The sequence below is a fragment of the Megalops cyprinoides genome, chromosome 2 (assembly GCF_013368585.1).
Source record: "Megalops cyprinoides isolate fMegCyp1 chromosome 2, fMegCyp1.pri, whole genome shotgun sequence".
NCBI lineage: Eukaryota > Metazoa > Chordata > Actinopteri > Elopiformes > Megalopidae > Megalops > Megalops cyprinoides.
In genome coordinates, this window is record NC_050584.1 from 64,966,184 (window position 1) to 64,987,500 (window position 21,317).

Sequence of the window (21,317 nt, forward strand, 5' to 3'; positions counted from 1 at the left end):
CCTTTATTCTCTCTCTCTCTCTCTCTCTCTGAAATATCCATCCTGCCCAGAGGACATGTTCTGAGTTAATATCCATGCACATATCATTTGTTTGAGGTAACAGTAATTGGATGCAGTGCTTCAGGTTTCTGTAATTAAGGGGGTAGAAGGGGTGGGGCTATGTAAAGCCCCCCCCACCCATGCCACAGTCCGGCTGGGAAACTGCAACAATGTAACCAGCAACTGTGAGGTGTGCTGTGTCAGGAGATATCAGAATCATGAAGTAGTGATCTGTAATGCTCTTCCCCATCTGTGACTGTTCTCTCTGACCCTCTTTACTGTCCATGACTCTTTTATCTGTGACTCCTCTGTGATGCTCTTCGCCCTCTGCGACTCTTCTCCCTGACACACTTCTTTTGCTGTGACTCTCTTCACCATACAGAACATGGTACCCAGCTCATCTGCTGTGGAAGATCTCTGGAGTCATCGCCTCTTTCACACAACCCACCTGTATCGTCTCCTCATTCTGTCGCTCTCTCTCAGTCCCTCCCTTTCAAATTCTCCTTTTTCACCGTCTCTCCTTATGGTCACACCTTTCTCTTCTTCCCTAATTTTTAATATCCTTCCTCCTCCTTTTTTTGGTGTCTTACCCCCCCCTCCAAGCTTCTGTGCCTCCTATTCTCCTGCTCTCTGTCTGGCCCCTTCCACCATCTTTAAAAAGAACTAACTTTCTCTGAGAACTGAGAAAATGGGTAAATGGGTTACACACACAGTTCATAGGCCCAGGCTAAGTCTCCTCTCAGTAATCAGTAATGCTAATAATAATAATAATAGTGATGGTGATAAGAAGGGTGAGTCATTGTTGCTGTGGTTATTTGCCAAGCAGACGTCCATTTCCAGGGCAGCTGACAGAAAGTAAATATTGACACTTGCATTCATACGGCTGGTTATTTCCGGTGGCAGTGCGATTCAGAGAGAAAGGTGTAACATGTCTGCTCTGGAGGGCTGGCTCCAGTCACACATCCCCTGCCAACAGGGGCCTCTCTGCTGTCTGGCAGCGACTTTGCGGTTATTGGGTGGCACCAGAAAAGCCGAAATAGCGCGGCGACCACTGAGAGTTCCTCGATATTGGCCACTGTCAACGGATATGTGATCGGTCAGTTTTTTTTAAACAGTTTGGTTCAAGGAGAGTGACCTCTGGAAGAGACGCTAGAGCTGTTGCAAGATGGCGGCTGTTCGAAGCGTTGTTATTTCAGTGTTTTGTGGAAGGATTTTGTGGGGTGGAGGCGGTTCCTCCATCACAGGCTGTTTTTAAGGCAAACGGCCTGCAGCTGAAAAGCACCGCCTAGGCCGCGATGCCAGAGATGTTTTTATGAATGTGAATCCTGAGCTGGGTGGACCCAGAGCCTGGCCGTCTGTAGCGGAGCTCTCGCGCACGCCGCTGCTGCTCAGAGCCAGATAGACTGTAAACACACTCGCACGTTGTTGGCGGTTATTTTAATCTCCAGTCAAGGGCTGAATTCCCAGGTACATACCAGACTGTACCACTTCTGACACAGCTGTTTTTTTTCTTTTCTTTTTTTTTAAAGAATGGGTGCAACCTTTCTGTCTGGGGTAACTGCTCAGAGTGGGTTTGTAAAGCCGCGTATGCCTGTGTATGGAATCCCCGGACTGCTGTGGTAGTCCTCACTGCATAAGCTTCTGTTGCCCCCTTTTTCTGGCCTGCATGGTGAAATGGTACGGTCCATGGTAGATTGTGCGTGTGTGTGTGTGTGTGTGTGTGTGAGAAAGAGAGCGAGAGAGAGAGTGTGTGTGTGTGGGTCTGGAAGGCATTTAAAATGCATGACATGTATTCCAGAAGGCAGTTGTTGCCACGGCAACTCCTTTTTACTGTAGGTCACCGGCTCCAGGATTGATTTCATTGGCTGGCTGCAGAGAGTAGGATATTGGAGGAGATGAGTGAGCACTATTAGACAGTTATTGCTGAAGCACAGTAATATCTTTTTGCTCTGCACCTTCGGGTTTTTTTGTTATTAGTAAGATGTTCCACACCAGGACAGGGAATTAGTGTTCACTGGTGTAACAAAGGTTGAAAGGTACAGTGTGAACGGCCCCTCCTGGGACCTGGACCTGCCGTCGTCCTCTTCCACTGCCACCTCCTTAATGCCAAAGCACCACTCTGTGATTCCGCTTTATTAGCGGCATTGTGAAACACCTGGACACATGCACGCACACTCTTAAATAACCCAAAAACAGGCATTAAAGCAGCTGCTGTCTGGTCCCCATTTTCTATCGGGCTAAAACTCAAGTGCTTTTTGTGGGGGATAGTTAGTTCCTGTTCCGGGGTCGTGGGGTTGGCCTGGTTTCGCTTTTGCCTCGGCTCTGAATTGGTTAATTATCCACTTAGGAGGTCACCCCCTTGCAGCCCCCAAACCAAAATCCACCCAGCTGCAGCTGGTTTATGGTGGTGCAGTGTTGGCGTGCCGGCTGAAGTTGCAGTGGGCCCAGTGCATGGCTGCATCCATGACAACGGAAAGGATTCCATCCAGATTAGGGCAGCCAGGTGACGGTACTGAGAGACCAAAGTGAGCCACACAAGGACATTACATTACAGTACTGACATTATTATCATTAAGCAGGTGCTGTTGTCCAGGCATTTTGCATAGGTTACAATTTTATCAGCTTATACAGCTGGATATTTACTGACCTTGTCCAGGGGTGCAACAACAGTGCCCCAGCGGGGAGTTGAACCAGCAACCCCTGAGTTACGAGCCCCACTACACCGCACTGCTACGCCTGACATTGCAGAGCGAAAGTGGCATGGAACACACAATTAACTGATGGATTTTCTTTATACACAGCGAAAATCGGCCCGAAACAAAGGTGTAACTATCACATGAACCCCTTACAGACCTGAGTGGGACGGGTGGCATGATATTAGTGGTGCCGTTTCGTACCTCAACAGACTTCCACACACAGCGGTGTGTTTTCTCTTCTGGGGTGGGTGGGATCCCTAGTGTGGGACTGCATCAGCAAGGGCGGCAGTGTACCATCGTGGAAAGTAGCAGGGCTCATAACACAAAGGTTGCCAGTTAGATTGCCCACTGTGGCGGTGCTGTTGTATCCTTGGATAAGGTACTTAACCCAGAGTAGTCTCAGTACATATTCAGCTGTATAAATGACAATAATGTAACGTAATGGAGCAGCTTCAGAATGGTTTGAACGCGCATGCGAGCCTGGTTTCTTCTCTGCAGTGATTGCCCATCTGAATGGCAGACCCCCCCGCCCCCCCCAATGCAGTGTAGAATTACAGAGAGTGATGGGGGGGAAGAGTATGGAAAGGTACTGGCTGAACTCTGCTGAGAAAGGGCCATGATGGGGCCCATGGAAAGAGACACATTTCAAAGTTTGCTCACATCCGCCATAATGACACCCAAAATGAATTCTTTATTAGCAAGCAATGTCCCAGTGACCTGCTGCTATTGTAAGCAAGCGATTAAAAGCCACTGAAAAGTAATCAGTCTGCCTACAGGAAATAATGTTTTTGGTTCAGTGATTTTTTTGGTTCAGTGATTTTTTTTTTTGGTTCTGGTTTTGGTTCTGGTTATTTTCCGCCCTTTTTTGATGGCAAAGCAGGTGCCGGAAGCATTGCCTGTTCTCTGGTACGATAGCATGCAGCCAAGGCCTGGTGGTAGAGATGTCCTCTTCATACTGACAGTTTGAGAAACGACTGGATGCCAGCAGGGGGGTCTTTCGAGTAGTCCGTTACCCCAGTACTCATCTCGGTGTAAAAATAAAGGAGCCTGGATGCTCACTGCCTGAAGATGTGTGCAGGGAGGAGCTGTTTGTCTGCCTGTCTGTTTCAGCTGGACATAAATGAAAATGTAGAGTAAGCTGTCGAATGAGGGGAGCCCTCATTCGGGGCAAGGGGGACCCCGATTCAGTGACGGGGCGAGTGCTGCTTGTAGTGACCTTCTGGGGACAGGTGGCTGGAGGTGCACCTGTTGCTCCAGTGGCATCAAGAGAGTGAAAGAGAAAGAGAAAGAGATGTCAGAAAGGGGGGGCAGGCAGTCAGATAGATACAGGATCACAGACAGACGGAGAAACCCCGCAGCACCTCCGGGCTCCGGTGTGTAGTCGCACCAGGCCGAACCCCACCAAAAGAAGGCCTTGTTCTCTGCACTGTCTGGGAGTGAAGCCGTTCACTTTCATTGAGGTGATTTGTCATCCTGTCGTCTGGCCGAGCCTCGGGCTTCAGGGGAAAGCTGAGCCTTTCAGTTTCAACTGGGGAAGGGTAATGGTCCTGTCTGTGTGCGTCTGCGTGTGTCTGTGTGTGTGATGTGCGCATGTGTGTCTTTGCGTGTGTGTATGTGTGCGCATGCCCGTAGTAATCAGTTTTTCATTAGCCCTGTTCTTAAGTCTTAACTGTGCTCCTCCTTGCAATTTCTCATAAGGACTGTTTTAACACACACACACACACACACACACACACACACACACACACACACTCTCACATAAGGCCTGTAGACTGGCAGCTTATTCAGAAACACACACACACACACACACACGTCAGAGGTCGCGTTAACCAAATATTTTCCGTCATTGACGGAATTTTTTTTAACAATGACGGAAAAATCTGAAGGCTGTCTGTCATTTTGACAGATTAGAACACTGAGGGCGGTCTACCGTAACTTTAAGTAATTCACACCCCTGTCCAGTTGGTGGTGAGTATACATATTAATTAGCTGTTGTCTAGTTGTGTCTTTGATCTCACGTGCATGACCTCGTTGTCTAGCTGGCTTTAGCCATCGCATTGGTCAGCTATATCGCTACATACCATTGCAAAATGTCATGGCAGCTGAGTGTCCGAAGTTTCTTTAAAAAGCCCAATAATTGTGATGGCGTTGATAAACGAGGAGAAAAAAAGAGGGGTTGATGCGGTGCAGGATGAAGGACAAGCAAGTAATACTGATCACGTTTATCAGCCAGCGGCAGCTAATGTTACGGGGCAAGCAAGTGACAGCAAGGAGGTCAGGAGGGAGGACTGGGTTCAGCGGGAGCAGGAGTTCACATGGCTGAGGAGGGAGGTTGGGTATCGCCTGGGTTTTTTCCGATACCGGCGCTAAAGCGATACTTTTAAAACCCTTTCGCGCGTACAGTCACACCGGTGTGATTAGCCGTTTAGCGCATATGCTAAAACCGGTGCAATTAGAACACGAGATATATATTATATTAATTGTTAAAAATGTATTTTTAAATTATTTTAAAAAATCAAATGAATGAAAATTAAATTCTACCAAATGTGTCTTATTATCATTAAAAAATGAAATGTATAAATGAAATGTATAAAAAAAAGGAGTCTAACGCAACCTCTGACTGACACACACACACACACACACACACACTAGACAACATGTGTAACATGTTATCCATCGCTACCATGTGATGTTCACCAAGGCAGTTCAGGTTCGGGGCCTTGCTTGCTGAAGTCCACAGTGGCAGGTCCTGGGCCCTGGATGCGAACGTGCACCCTTCTGGTTATGAGTGTTGGTTTTCTGCGAGAGCCATGTGCTGCAGTCGCAGTGAAAATGGAATGGAATGGATGGAATAAGAAGAACTTCACAGCTGAATGAACGAGTTTCAGACAGGCTAAACTGTGTGATAAGGAAGACTAATGAAGTGTGAAGAAGCTGCTAATAAACAACTGCTAACAATTATAAACCCTGATAATAAGAACCCTTCATACACGCCTGAGCTGAATCCCCAGCATTGGGTAGATGCAGCTTTCAGAATTTTATACCATCCACCCCCCCCCAGCCCCCCTTCTCCATCCCTCGGTACCCACCTCATTAATATCTGTCGCTGCTTTTAATAGGACGAGGGGACGATCTCTCTCTCTGTCTTTATGGATCTCCTGCCCTGGCTTACAGCCATCTTTGCTTGCGTCTCAGTGGATGCAGGGCTTTAAAAAACCGGCCTCGTCTGTTTTAATTCTGTTAGATTTTGGTGGTGTCAGTCAGCTGGAAATGCATCAGTAACCCCCTCAGGAGATTAGGGAGGGGTCTGTCATTAGCCTGCTTCCCACTGTATGAGTGCCATGCTGATGTCTGTGTGAAAGACCAACGGCATCTCGCTTTCTGCTGAAGTATTGCTGACCCCAGATCAGCTTTAAAGATGAATTTCATTTGTACACCCAGCTGCATTGTCTTTGTAAGCTCTGAGTGAGAGTGAGTGAGTGAGAGTGAGTGAGAGTGTGAGTGGGTGAGTGAGTGAGAGTGAGTGAGAGTGTGAGTGAGAGTGGGTGAGAGTGAGAGTGGGTGAGAGTGAGAGTGGGTGAGAGTGTGAGTGGGTGAGAGTGTGAGTGGGTGAGAGTGTGAGTGGGTGAGAGTGTGAGTGGGTGAGTGAGTGAGAGGGTGAGTGAGTGAGAGTGAGTGAGAGTGAGTGAGAGTGAGTGAGAGTGAGTGAGCAAATGATGCTGAATAGAAATGCCTGTTGCTCACCTCTGGGATACAGTAGCTTTCCTACAGCTAAGGTGCGTCAAAGGAAACGCCTCTGACTCACGTCAGGCCTGATTAACCTACAGTATAAACAGCCCACCCTACAGTCAAACCTTACAGTCAAACTGTCGCACACCCTACAGAAAAAAATGACCACATAGATTTAGGCACAGCAGTGTGGCATAGTGGTTACGAGCAGGGTTCATAACCAAAGAGATTGTTGGTTCGATTCCCAGCTGGGGCACTGCTATTGTACCCTTGAGTAAGGTACTTAACCCACAACTGCCTCAGTAAATATCCAGCTGTATAAATGGATAACATTGTAACGTACTATTTCTAAGTCATTCGCTCTAGGTAGGATGACTGAAATGACAATGTAATGTAATACGCTAAGTCAAACTGCACATACCCTACAGTCCCTACAGTCAAACTACCCGCATACCCAACAGTCAAGCTACAGCCCACCCTACAGAAAAACTGCATATGAGCAAAGGGAGATGCTCCTGCCACTGACTCAGGATCAGCTGTGGGTCATCAGACGGAGGGCTGTGAGGATCAGAAGAGCAGGAGGTGTGAGGAAGTTTGCAGAGGATCTGCAGAGAGAGAGGGGGAAACAGAAAGACAGTGTGTTCTCTGCCGCGTGCTTTGGCAGTGTGCTGCTGTTTGTCATGCCAATAAAGATCGTTTGAATTGAAAAATTGAATTGAGAGAATGAGAGTGAGAGAGAGAGAGAGAGAGCCTAGTTTGGCTGGGGGGGGGGAGTTTGATGAAATTTTAATGAGCAGTTTGAGCAGACAGATCTCTTGTGGCATGACAGAGGAAGAGAGAGAGTGTGGGGAGGGGAGAAGACTGAAGATGACTCGCTCATGAGAGAGAGAGGGAGAGAAAAGAAGAGATGAGGAAGACGTTACTCACGCAAAAGAGACTATCGTTGTATTACGTATCATACATACTAAACGTTGTTATTGTTAATGCTGCTTCCATGTTAAAGAACTGCAATCATCTTTTCATTGCTTTTTTTGATACTTTCTTGTATGAACTGCTTTTCTATAACTAATTGCTTTGGCAATACAGGAAATACTACTGGTAATAAATATATGTGAACCGAGTTGAGAGAATATGTCCCTCACTCACTCGAGGAAGAGTTGGGGATAAATCTGCTTGCTTGTGAAGGAGAGGGGAGAGAAGATGAGTGAGAGAGAGAGAGGGAGTGAGAGAGAGAGAGTTCTACACTCATTCATTAAACACCCCAGGTCTCCCATACGGCATGTTTTTATGTTAATTTCTTTGTATTTCTTTATTTGTGGTCGTTTAAATTTCATGTACGTGTGTGGATGTTGATGGCAGTGTGGCGCAGTGGTGAGGAGCAGGGCTTGCAGCCCAAACGTGATTGGTTCAGTTCCTGCTGCTGCTGTACCCCTGGGTATGGTGCTTAACCTGAAGTGCGTAAATATGCAGCTGTGTGTATGGGTATCTTAAACCTGTGAGCCATGTAAGCCACTCTGGGTAAGAGTATCTGCCAAGCACTTGTAATGTAATTTTCTATTTCTGTTTCATGATGTTGTCTGGTGTGCCGGTGTTTTGGCAAAGCAAGCGTATGTTTTCATGCAGCAGAAATAGCTTTTGTTTAAACCTAACTTCGGCTGCATGCGTGTCTAAGTGTTACTGTGAATATGAGAGAGTGAATGTGTTGAATGGGGAGGTTTGGTCTGTCTACTGCTATGGATTTGCAGTGTATCACACAGGAATCTGAGGCCTTCCTCAGAATATCAGCAAGTCTGCCACATCCGTTACTGTCACTGTCTGAATGACTCACTTCCTGACCTTTCCCTGACCCCCCGCCCCCCCCTGTGGTGACCTGGCCCCGCCCTCGTTACAGATACACGCCTTCACACCCAGCCACGCCTGCAGAGCTGTGGCTGGGGCTCGAACCCGCAGCAGGATTAGGGTTAGTGTTAGGATTAGGATTAGGGGTTAGCGGATAGGATTAGCATTAGGGGTTAGGCATTAGGGATTAGGATTAGGGGTTAGGGTTAGGGTTAGTGTCAGGGTTAGGGGTTAGGATTATGGTTGGGTGTAGGGGTTAGTGTTAGGGTTAGTGTTAGAGGGTTAGGGGTTAGTGTTAGGGTTGGGTGTTAGGGTTAGGGTTGGGGTTAGGATTAGAGGTTAGTGTTATGGTTAGGGTTATGATTAGGGGTTAGGGGTTAGTGTTATGGTTAGTGTTAGCGTTAGGGGTTAGGTTTAGGGTTAGGGTTAGAATGACCCCACGCCTCCACATCGAGGCCCAGGGGCAGTACAGTGAACACAGTGCCTATTCTATCAGTATCAGCTCCCACTCTCTCTGTATTCAATTAGAGAACGTCATTAGGAAGAGGCTTCTCAGAGCAGGAGAGTGGGGATATTTTTAACATCTTTCCTTTTTTTTTTTGGAAATTGCCGTGACAGCCAGAATTTTGTACCTTATTCAATTGTACATGGACACTGAAAGAAAAAAATTTCTCATGACTGGGATTAATAGAAGCGTGTAAACACACACACAAACACTCTCTCTCTCTCTCTCTTTCTCTCTTTCTCACTCTCTTACTCTCTCTCTCACACACACACACACACACACACACACACACACACACACACACACAGTCTGAAAGAGCAGAGATGCTCTTTTCATGCATGGCTTCAGCATTACATAACAGGAGTTAGCTAAGTTTAGCCGTGTGAAACTGTGTGTGTGTGTGTGTGTGTGTGTGTGTGTGTGTGTGTGTGTGTGTGTGTGTGTGTGTGTGTCAGACTGCACCAAAGGGTGTGACTCCTGCTCCATTTTCCCCCCCCATGCCTCTCCCCTATCTCCCTGTCTTTCATACAACTTACTCTTTCCTTATCACCTCTTGTACTTTGCCTCACTTTCTTTGTTCTGCTGCTGCTTCCTTGATATGTGGAGAGTGTGTGAGAGTGTGTGTGTGTGTGAGAGTGTGTGTGTGTGTGAGAGTGTGTGTGAGAGTGTGTGTGAGAGTGTGTGTGAGTGTGTGAGTGTGTGAGTGTGTGAGTGTGTGAGAGTGTGAGAGTGTGAGAGTGTGAGAGTGTGAGAGTGTGAGAGTGTGAGAGTGTGAGAGTGTGAGAGTGTGAGTGTGTGAGAGTGTGAATGTGTGAGAGTGAGTGAGTGAGTGAGTGAGTGTGTGTGTGTATGTGTGTATGTGTATGTGTGTATGTGTATGTGTATGTGTATGTGTGTGTGTGTGTGTGTGTGTGTGTGTGTGTGTGTGTGTATGTGAGTGTGTGTGAGAGTGAGAGTGTGAGTGTGCATGTAAGTTTTTTTTTTATTATTATTTATTTATTTTTTTTGGATAGTGCGAGTGTAGCCAGTGCTTGAGCTGGATGGCCAGGGATTTTCCCATGGGAAGGTTCACCGTTCCGTCGGAGCTCTTAGTCACATGACTGCATCGGTTTATTGCACTGATTGAAAGCAGGTGACTGTGTTTGTCTGTGTGGTGCACAGCATCTCGTTCATCCAGACCCCGAATCAACTGTGCAATAATTCAGTTCAGTGCAATAATTAATCCAATTATGCAGTTAAGGGCTCAAATCTAGCGGAAAGCTCTCTGACCCGGTGCGGCCGACCCCTCTTTAAAGGGTCTTGTACGGTGGAGGTCGCAGGGGTGTGCGGAGCCTGTGCACCTGCACTCCGAGATACAGCTGGAAACCTGTCTCCCTGCACCACACCGCCATCTAGTGGCAGGCTGACCAGGTGGAAGGGTAACCTGCCCTTCCTGTGTCCACTGTGCCCAGGAAAGTCGGGGATGGGTCAAGCGGCAGAGTGCGAGAGCTTGAAATGCAGTGTTTTAACCCTCGTGAGAGATGACGCAGGCTGTGCTCACTGTGTGGTGAAACGGCTGCCCGTGTGTGCGATGTGCTTGGCCTTTTCTTTCTTTTTGCACATTATTGTTGCACGGTCACTTAAGAGACACCGTTTCACCGGAAATGGAAAGAGTTTGGAGGAACGCGAGACTCCAGACTCTGTGTGAGAGGGTGATCATTCCATCAGAGCACATGACACACAAAGGCCTTGGTTCATAAACTGGCTTCCATTACTGAGTTGTCACACCAGTTTATTTTTGGCGCTTTTTATTACAGTTACAGTTTGTTACAAGCTACATTTACCTGAAAGGGAACGGCAGCAATTTCTCACCTGGCGTTTCAACCTGCGATCAAAAGCGCAGCTACACTTTGCATGCCTATTAGGGTGGATAATGGATTGAAACTTAAGGTTGTACTTGTACTTGTGGTTGTACAGGTAACACATTGGACCAGCGAGAGGGTAATTGTTTGGAAATGAAACCAGCAGACACCCTGGCATGGCTGGCTTTGACAACTCTACAATTTTAAAGAGAAGGAAATGAGTCATGTGAAGGACTTCTGTAGATCTGATCATGCTAGTACCACAGGTAGGGCTGAACTGCAGGTGAAAGGTGAAACTTGTAAAATTTGTGATTATGGGTGCAGTGCAGGTTACCAAGCAACAGGCTCTGGAGCCTGCGGGTTGTGGGTTCGAAGCCCAGGACAGTAGGACAGTAGACTGCAGTCTCTCTGCCCTAGTAAAAATGAAACGCTGGTGTAAGTTTGAATATGACGTGTTAAGCTGAAAGGGATTGCCCCAGTTCGAGCGTTTCTGTCAGTGTTAGAAAATCAAAAGTTTGAAACTGGAGTCTCTGAGTTCCTCCTGCTGATCCTCGCTTTCGCACAGACCTGCTCCTCCGTTTTCTGTCTCTGAGCGCTGCGTTGGTTGGTATGGAAACATTTAAATGAAATGACTTTCCTTGCCTGCCCCCTACTGTTGCCCCGGCCACACTTTAGACGCTACCCAAATTCTCTTTTGCCGTTTTCTTAAAACCAAAGCTTCAAAATCACATCATAACAGTGGAAAATGCAATCTGAAGTTAAAAATGCATTTAATATCTAGGTGGCACACATTTTTAAAAAGGGCAAATTTGTTTATTAGCCTTTTCCCCACTTGCATTCAAACACTTTGTGGTTCACACTGCCCCCAGTGGCAATGCAGTGCATTGCAAAAAAATGTGCTTTGTACATGAAGTAAAACTTAGTCAATTAGCATTTTTCATTATAATCATTACGATTTTCTTACTATAATTCGGAATATTCCCCATGATTCAGACTGATTGGTAGCACTTATTGTGGGTTGATGATTTGAGAAGGATGATTGAATTTGTCTTGTGTTTGTCGAGATGGTGAATATCTCTGAGAATTTATACCCACTAGCAGCTCCTCCTTAACCACCACATTCTACTGCTGTCATACACACAACAGGTAGTTTACAAGGAAAGGGAACGCCTGGGAGCAGTGATGAATATACACTATACAGTTTAATATTGAGTAACCTAAAGTACAAATCTTAAATTTGCTCGGTACATAATCACAATTGCAATAAAAATATTTTTGATCAAAATACCAGCAATTTATAGTAAAACGATTAATCAACTAAAGCTTAATATATTTAAATTCAAATTTAACTGTCATTTATACAAAGTATAAATATATTAGGTAAATGCATTATGCCTATTTTTTTTTATATCAGATCTATCAGTAAAACACTTTTTCATTTAATTAAACCCTTAATCCTCATCGAAAAAATTGGTCTGCACCTTGTACTGTAATCTGTTTTGTTGCAGTTTGTGAAATGGCCAGTTGGTGTCACTGTTGTGTTACCCATGTCCCTGTGCACTTCCCTGGCACAAAGTAGTGAAAATATTAGTGCACGTGTTTGAATGTACGGAAATGTTGTGGAGGTGGAGGGTTTGGGCCTGTGGTTATGTGAGGGGTTCTATATGGTTGATGATAGTTGGATTGCTGTGTCAATAAAAACTAATAATTCTGTAACTAATAATTTTTAGCCGTTTTGAGAGCCAAGTGCAATTCATTCAACTTGAACATAATAACCGGAACAGACTGTAAAGCAGTCATAAAATAGTCACTTCTACTATTGTGTTCAGTTGCCATGTAAGTAAATAACAGCACTTTACCCCTGATGTTTATCTCTGTTGTCGTTTATCCCCCGTTGCAGGTTATGTGCTATGACTTTATGTAGGCAGTCTGAACGCACCGGAAGGCCATCTGAACGCACTCGAAACCCGGCTCCCGCTCTCCAGAGACAGGCCGTCTGAACGCAACCCTCCGCAGGGCTCCGGGGCGCGGGAAAGAGGACGCACCGAACGAACACACCTGAGCCGACACGCCACCGACACGCTACGCTCTGAAACATGATTACCTCAGAGCTGCCGGTTCTGCAGTGAGTGTCACCGACAGCCGTCCGCTCCAACACAGACGTCCGCTTTGGCCCGTCTCCAGGCCTTATTACTCACCCCCCCTCCCTCCCCCTGCAGGGACTCCGCTAACGAGATGGGCGGGGCCGAGACGGTCAGCCTGAGTGTCAGCGTCAGTGAGCTGGAGGACAGCGGGGAGGTCAAGGCCAAGAAGAAGAGGGGGAGACCAGGGAGGCCGCCGGTACGCCCCATTGTCCCTGTTTAATGCCCTCCACATGCAGTGTACCCATAATGCCGAGCGTTCCTGATTTACACACAGTGTCCCCTCACTGTTTAATGCCCTCCACACGCAGTGTACCCATAATGCCGAGCGTTCCTGATTTACACACAGTGTCCCCTCACTGTTTAATGCCCTCCACATGCAGTGTACCCATAATGCCGAGCGTTCCTGATTTACACACAGTGTCCCCTCACTGTTTAATGCCCTCCACACGCAGTGTACCCATAATGCCGAGCGTTCCTGATTTACACATACAGTGTCCCCTCACTGTTCTGCATAGATGTGATGTCCCCAGATTTGATTCAGCTTGTGCTATTAAAACCCTTTGCACCTGGCAGGAGAAGCTGTGGCAGGTAGTTGTGTTACCTGGTGGCCCTGGTGTCTGGTATGTGAGAGTGTGTGTGTGTGTGTGTGTGTGTGTGTGTGTGTTTTTTTTTTTGGGGGGGTGGGGGGGGGTGTCTTTATCAGCCTCTTCTGACTTGAGGCTACCAGACAGTGGAAACCCATGCAGTAAAAATACTGCCAGGATAAGATCTTGATCTGTAATTCTCAATGAGTGAAAGTGGGCTGAGTGGCTTTTACTGTGCGTTGTAATTCTGAGCGCGGAGAGGGGTGGTGTGGTACCTGGTGCCAGGAAGCCGTGTCTTTCTGTATGCACATATATAACACTGCTTTTGCCAGCATTCAGTATTTATGCTTAACATGAGAAGTGCTTTAAGGAAGTTATTGGAAGGTGTTGTGTATGTGGAGCGCACTGACATCACTGTCAAAGAAACGAGAGCAGGTAATAATGATGACGACAACGATTGCTCTAAGAAATTTTTCTTTTTATGAACCTCTGTGTGATTACAATTCATCACCATTATTGCATAGAGTCATTTCTCATATGCCCCGCCTTCTCTCCAGTCAGCCAATAAGAAGCCTCGGAAGGCGCCGATGGAGAAGAGCCAGCCGGGCCCCCCCCGCGGGAGGAAGCCGAACGGCGTGAGCCAGCAGAACGGGGAGGGCGACCCCATCACCCTGTTCGAGGTGGTGAAGCTGGGGAAGAGCGCCATGCAGGTGGAGCGCCCAACAACCACGCCCACACACACATATACATATACATATACACACATACGCGCGCGCACACATACATATACATATACACACACACGCCCACACACGCGCACACACGCGCACACACGCCCACACACGCGCACACACACATACATATACACACACGCCCACACACATACATATACATATACACAAACGCCTACACACGCGCACGCACACATACATATACATATACACACATGCCTACACACGCGCACGCACACATACATATACATATACACGCGCACACACATACATATATACACACGCACACACACATACATATACATATACACACACACGCCCACACACGCGCACACACACACGTACATATACACACGCGCACACACACATACATATACATATACACACACACACGCACACACACATACATATACACACACACGCGCACACACACATACATATACACACACGCCCACACACGCGCACACACACATACATATACATATACACACACGCGCACACACACATACATATACATATACACACACACGCACACACACATACATATACATATACACACACGCCTACACACGCGCACGCACACATATACATATACACACACACACACGCGCACGCACATATACATATACATATATATACACACACGCCCACATACAACACACACATATACATATACACACACATGCCCACACACGCGCACGCACACACACACACACGCCCACACACGCGCACGCACATATACATATACATATACACACACGCCTACATACGCACACGCACACGTACACACATACATATATACACATACACGCCCACATACGCGCACGTACACGCACACGTACACACATACAGATACACACACACACGCCCACATACATATATACACATACACGCCCACATACGCACACACACATGTACACACATACATATATACACATAAACGCCTACACACGCGCACGCACACACGTACATATACGCACACACGTACACACATATGCACACACACACACACGCACCTACATATACACACACACACCCACATACGCGCACACACATATACATATACACACACACACATGCCCACGCGCGCACACACACACGTACATATACACACACACACACACACCTCTACATACGCACACACACATATACATATACACACGCATACGCCTTCATACGCGCACACACACACACACACACACGCCCACATACGTGCGCATGACATATACACAAGGACACACGGACACATACACACACATGTATACATACAGACTTGCACACAGACACACATACTGACATAAGCGCATACACACACATACATACAGACACACCTACATACACATACAGACGTAAGTTTACACAAACATACGTACAGACATGTACACACGAGTACATACACATACTTCCATGTATTTATACACTGAATCTCCCTGCAGTCCGTTGTGGATGACTGGATTGAGTCGTACAAGCAGGACAGAGACATCGCCCTGCTGGACCTCATCAACTTCTTCATCCAGTGTTCCGGGTGTAAAGGTAACCACGCCCATTACATTACATTACTGGCATTTAGCAGACACTCTTATCTAGAGCGACTTACATTGGTTAGAGTTTTCGATGTAAGTCCATTCATACAGCTGGATATTTGTGGGTTAAGTACCTTGCCCAATGGTACGGCAGCAGTACCCCACCTCAGCATCCAGCACTGCATGGCACTAATCTCTCTGCCACCCTCCCTTTCACAGGCCTGGATATTCTCTTCAAACACTTGTAAAATATGCAGTACCCTATCTATCTACTGTGATGGTTTTAAATAGATAATGAACAGATGGTAAACTTGCAGTAAATAGGTCAGGCTCCCACTTTGCCGGCATACCGCCTTTGTCAGGAAGCGCTTTGATGGTGCTTAATTGTGATTGTTGGAACCTGGTGTTCATCAAAAACAACAAATGCGAACGTGTTAGAGGTACATTTTCAAAACGGTGATCAAAGAACCATTTTGTTTTCTCAGACTGGTTTACCAGTTTACCCCCTGCTGACCCTCTGTTTCGAAACGCCTTTTCAAGAAACAACTCTTATTTATTACTCATACTTATTACAAACTAGCAATGTAGTCGTAGGCTAGTTTCTAATAGTATTAGTGGTTGTGGCGGCTTTTTCAGGTTGACATTATGAATTGCTGCATTTCTCAAGCCACTTGAGATGCAACATCTCCGGTTGATTATTTTATGAACAGCAAATAGAACTGATGTTAATTAACTAATGTAGCTTATTTGAGTACTTGAAAACTGGCTGTATTGCTGTCTGTTTTTTGTTTATATCTGTTCAGTGCATCCATGTCTTCGTCTGAATATTCGTGAATTTCTCTCAAAACAGGCACAGTGAGAATCGAGATGTTCCGCAACATGCAGAACGCGGAGATTATCAGGAAAATGACAGAGGAGTTTGACGAGGTAATTCATTTTCGGGTTACCAGAGAGATGGTAGGATTAAAAAACCCAGGGACTTTGTCCTGGGCCTGTCCTGTCATGGACATCTTGGACAAGGCCGCTGTGAAAATCTTCCTCCCCTTGAAGCTTTGTCAGATTGAATTCAGCTTGTCTTGTGAGTCAGTGGTTTAGCCTGGGAGGCATGAAATGTCAGTCAGCAGTAAGCTCAGTGTGGCAGACGAGCCTGAGTTTGCCTGAGCTACCATACAGTGGCATTTCTTTCACAGTACCATGATCATTTGTAGATCATTTGTACAACTAAAAAAAGTACAAGGTTTAAGGCAAATGAATTATGCTGCCTTCGGCAAAGTAGGCCAGTCTTTGTAACGCTAACTGCTGAACAGTTTTAAGGAAGACGAGTGAGCACATTAGGCCTTCAGCAGGGGTTAGAGCCTGTTGAGAAAGAAATGAATACCTTTTTTGCAAGAAGAAGTAAGCCTCTCCGAGACAGACCAGCGCTTAGCTGGCGTAAATGAATATGCAGGAAGCAGTCATCCAATTTCCCACAATGCACTGCTGTTTTCCCTCAGAGGGTACTCGAACTCAGGTGAACACAGAAAAACAAATGATTTTACGTGAAAAGTTTGTGTGGTCGTGCTTTTAATGCGCTGCGTGTTCCTGGTCCGGCCGGACTCTTATGATCATCTTGTTCTGTTGATTTGTTCTTGCGTTCCCTCCAGTGCTAGCCAGACTTTCACTCTTTCTGACAACGTTAATTTCAGTCTGCGGTTCTGATATCATGTCAGTTATCTGTGGCCGCTGTGACACACGTTTTGGGCGGTCTGATTCAGCCGGTCCTGCCCCCCGGGGTTCATCCTGGATCTCCCTTTCAGGACAGCGGAGATTACCCCCTCACCATGCCGGGCCCCCAGTGGAAGAAGTTCCGCTACAACTTCTGCGAGTTCATTGGGGTTCTGATCCGGCAGTGCCAGTACAGCATCATCTACGACGAGTACATGATGGACACGGTCATCTCGCTGCTCACCGGCCTCTCCGACTCGCAGGTCCGGGCCTTCAGACACACCAGCACCCTGGCAGGTGAGAGAGAGAGGTAGGGCCACAAGTAACCACACCCTGGCAGGTGACAGCGAGGCGTGGCTACAGGTAACCAGCATCCTATCAGGTAAGAGAGGGGTGTAGCTACAGGTAACCAGCATCCTATTGGGTGAGAGAGGCGTGGTGTGGCTACAGGTAGCCAGCATCCTATTGGGTGAGAGAGGCGTGGTGTGGCTACAGGTAGCCAGCAGCCTTGCAGGTGTGAGAGAGGCAGGGCTTGGCTACAGGTAAACCCGCCCTGGCATATGAGAGATGCAGGGTGTGGCTGCAAGTAAAGGATATGTGTGGTCCCAAACAGGATTTAGCTCCAGGTGAGAGACTCTTCAGGGACATGGTCTCTTGGGAGAGTCTTGCAGGTTGTAGTCCTGGGCAGGTTGCAGCTAAAGGTGAGATACCTGCAGGGGCGTGGCCACAGGTGAGGGGCATGGGTACTGTCCAGGAGCTCCTAGCAGTGTGTGAAGGAGATGGGTCTACAGCCTGCTGGGAGCAAGAATGGAAACGTGAAGTCTTAGAAGTGTATCGCCCTTATTTCACGCAAATGTTTGCCCCTCTCCTTAGGGTACAGTTCAGTGTTCTGTTCCTTTTCCGCCTGTACACAAACTGCACGGCGTACATCAAAGCCGTCATTACGGCTCACTGGGCCCCGGTTTCCGTTTGCTGATGGCACTTTGCTCTTCCCCTGGCGCAGCTATGAAGCTGATGACGGCTCTGGTGAACGTGGCCTTGAACCTGAGCATCCACCAGGACAACACGCAGAGGCAGTACGAGGCCGAGAGGAACAAGATGGTGGGGAAGAGAGCCAATGAGAAGCTGGAGCTGCTGCTGGAGAAGAGGAAGGAGGTGAGAGGGGGCTGCTTTCTCTCTCTGTGGGTCTCTCTGGGTCGCAGTGAGCACACATACAACTTCAGGGTAGAGTGTCCTGTTAGGTAACTGCATACACCCGGCTCTGTGTTTATACACACCCAGTTGCGTGTGATAGTCATACCAAAAAAAGAACAAGTATTCCCTGAAGTGCTGTTTTACATTACATTTCCTTAGCAGGCAACCAGATTCAGAGCAACTTGCAACACCTACAAATTGTCCGTTTATACAGCTAGATGTTTACTGTGCTCAGCTGGGTATTATGCCCAAAGACACAGCAGTGCCCCGTAGTGGAATCGAACCAGCAACCCTCGGGTTACGAGCCCAGAACCTTAATCTCTGCACCACACTGCTGGCCTCTTTTTTACTGCGTGCTTTGTTTTGTCCTCCAGCTTCAGGAGAACCAGGATGAAATCGAGAACATGATGAACTCCATCTTCAAGGGCATTTTCGTTCACCGCTACAGGTGGGTGTCCGAGGGACCTACCCCCACACCCCCCTCAAACGGCCGAGCCCACCGGTCACTAAGATCTCAGATCGACCCTCAGCCTCATCTCATGTTTGGTTTTATTCGGTTTTTTTCTCCTCCCCTCCGCAGAGACGCCATCGCGGAGATCAGGGCCGTCTGCATTGAGGAGATCGGCGTGTGGATGAAGATGTACAGCGACGCCTTCCTGAACGACAGCTACCTGAAGTACGTGGGCTGGACACTGCACGACCGGGTGGGTCCCGCCCCGTTTGAACCGCCCCACCCCCGCTCACAACGCCCTGTCCCCGCTCACAATGCCCTGCCCTGCCCCCACACTCTCACAGCCTCAACCACACGCACTCGGTGAACGTGTACATCTGCGGTTTCATCCTGAACCCATGGAGGGTTTTTTTTTTTTTTTTTTTTTTTCTTATTTCAATTGAAACAAAATATAATGATACGATCAATCAACTGTTTCGTGTCTGATGTCTCTGCTGCCTGCTTGGCTGAGATCTCCCCAGGAAAAGTGCCTCTTTAACTCGCGGGGACTTCCTGGATAAATGTAGCACAAATGAGAGAAAATGAAAGGAACAGAAACAGTTCAAACAGATTTGCATTTGAAAATGAGGAGATTTTATTCAAAGCACACAGTGAAGCAATAAGCCGGAGCAGGACGGGTGAGTACCTACTGTTTCGTCAGCAGTGGCAGATGTTTTGGATATTACTGTATTATTATTATCATGGGTACAAGCTTTTCCCTCCAGTTTGCAGACTGTAGCACCTTAAGGCAGTGTTTCTCAATCCTGCTCCTGGGGGCCCCCTGCTCTGCACGTTTTCCCTGCTCTACCTACCTGACTGAACTCATCAGTGGCACTTTTGATTAGCTGAGCACACCTGATTTAACCAAGCAGCAAGGATAGACAGAAGATATGCGGGACAGGGGGCCTCCAGGAGGAGGATTGAAAAACACTATCTGAAGGTGTAAACCCCACTGTCTGCTCTTAAATGCATTATTGCACTGGCCAATTCACTGTGAGGCTGTGAGACGCTGAAGCCATTCCACCATTAAACACCCCATGAAAGCCTGTACGTTTCTTCAGTGTCTGTAAATATTTAAAGATGTTGGTCCTGGACGTCTCTGGCTGGGAGCGTGATGAGGAGATCACATGGTGCAGGCTTGTGTGAAAGTGTAATAGTGGATCTGTGGAACTGTAATGCTCAGTACTACAGCAGTCCTGTGTCATTCAGAGGGTCCCGTATAACAGGTGTGTCCTCCGCTTATCCAACACATGTCCTTGTAAGAGACCTTGGATAAAAGCATCTTCATGTATTTATTTGTTTTGTGACTGCTTTTTTATCCAGACCACCTTCCAAACCAGATTGTTAAAACATGAATTGTAGATGTACCATGATTAATAGATGGGAATGCTGGAGAAGGATTTTGGCCGGTGGCTGAGTGGGGGTGCTGAGCTGTAATCGGGGGGTGTCCTGTTTCTCCGCAGCAAGGGGAGGTCCGTCTCAAGTGTCTGAAAGCGCTTCAGAACCTCTACACCAACCGGGAGCTCTTCCCCAAGCTGGAGCTCTTCACCAACCGCTTCAAGGTACACGGCAAAAGTCGGGAAAACTCCCGCACGTGCGACTATTTGTGTCAGTGAATAGAGTGTATATTATAATTGAGTAATAGTGGATAGTAGTAATAGAGTACAGAATAAAGAATATTCACCTGTGAATGGAGTAAAGCTGTGGCCCATTGTCCTGGGTGATTATACCTCAGAGGGACAGAGCTGTGTAGGCATATTTCTTTTTCATTTTCTTCATTTTACATCTTGTTGGTGTGGAGCATAAAACTTGATTTTGGATGCCTCAGCTGCCTGTGAAAAAGCCTCAGCTGGATACGCTTCTCTACTCTGAGATACACTATCAGAGAGGCTCATCCTCAAAGTCACACTGTAAACAAACCAATTATTTATAGACTTCTACCGTTTTTTTCTCGTATCTTACACATCCATGCACATCCTTGTTATTGTTCTGACTGTTGGAAGAGTTTGGATTTTCGCCTGAGCAGAATAACCTGAGCAGGTGCCTTTAAAGCCATTCAGGTTAATTACTTTGCTCAAGCGCACAGTGGCTGTGCCCCACAGTGGAACAGAACCTGCAACCTTGAGGTTACAGACCCAGCTCCTTAACCACTTCTCTGAGAATTGGAATGTCTACAAGGAAATTCTTGTTTTTTCCTGTCTTTTAACTCCCTGTAACATTTTATTCATAACTATTTTAACTTTTTTATTTTTATTTTCCATTTCTCGTTACATGTTTTATGTCATGTCCAATCTGTTT

General features: G+C 47.0%; 1 protein-coding gene across 1 annotated transcript in view; it reads left to right on the forward strand.

Moving 5' to 3' along the window:
- The window catches only part of LOC118772598 (cohesin subunit SA-1-like), a 46,615-nt gene that overhangs the window by 6,473 nt on the left and 18,825 nt on the right, over positions 1-21,317 (forward strand). The window contains exons 2-11 of the mRNA XM_036521078.1: positions 12,550-12,774; positions 12,869-12,989; positions 13,935-14,087; positions 15,545-15,641; positions 16,482-16,558; positions 17,428-17,632; positions 18,339-18,490; positions 18,904-18,977; positions 19,110-19,233; positions 20,483-20,581. Coding sequence (XP_036376971.1) covers positions 12,746-12,774; positions 12,869-12,989; positions 13,935-14,087; positions 15,545-15,641; positions 16,482-16,558; positions 17,428-17,632; positions 18,339-18,490; positions 18,904-18,977; positions 19,110-19,233; positions 20,483-20,581 — 1,131 coding nt within the window. The 5' untranslated portion in view covers positions 12,550-12,745. The remainder of the gene's footprint in view (positions 1-12,549; positions 12,775-12,868; positions 12,990-13,934; positions 14,088-15,544; positions 15,642-16,481; positions 16,559-17,427; positions 17,633-18,338; positions 18,491-18,903; positions 18,978-19,109; positions 19,234-20,482; positions 20,582-21,317) is intronic.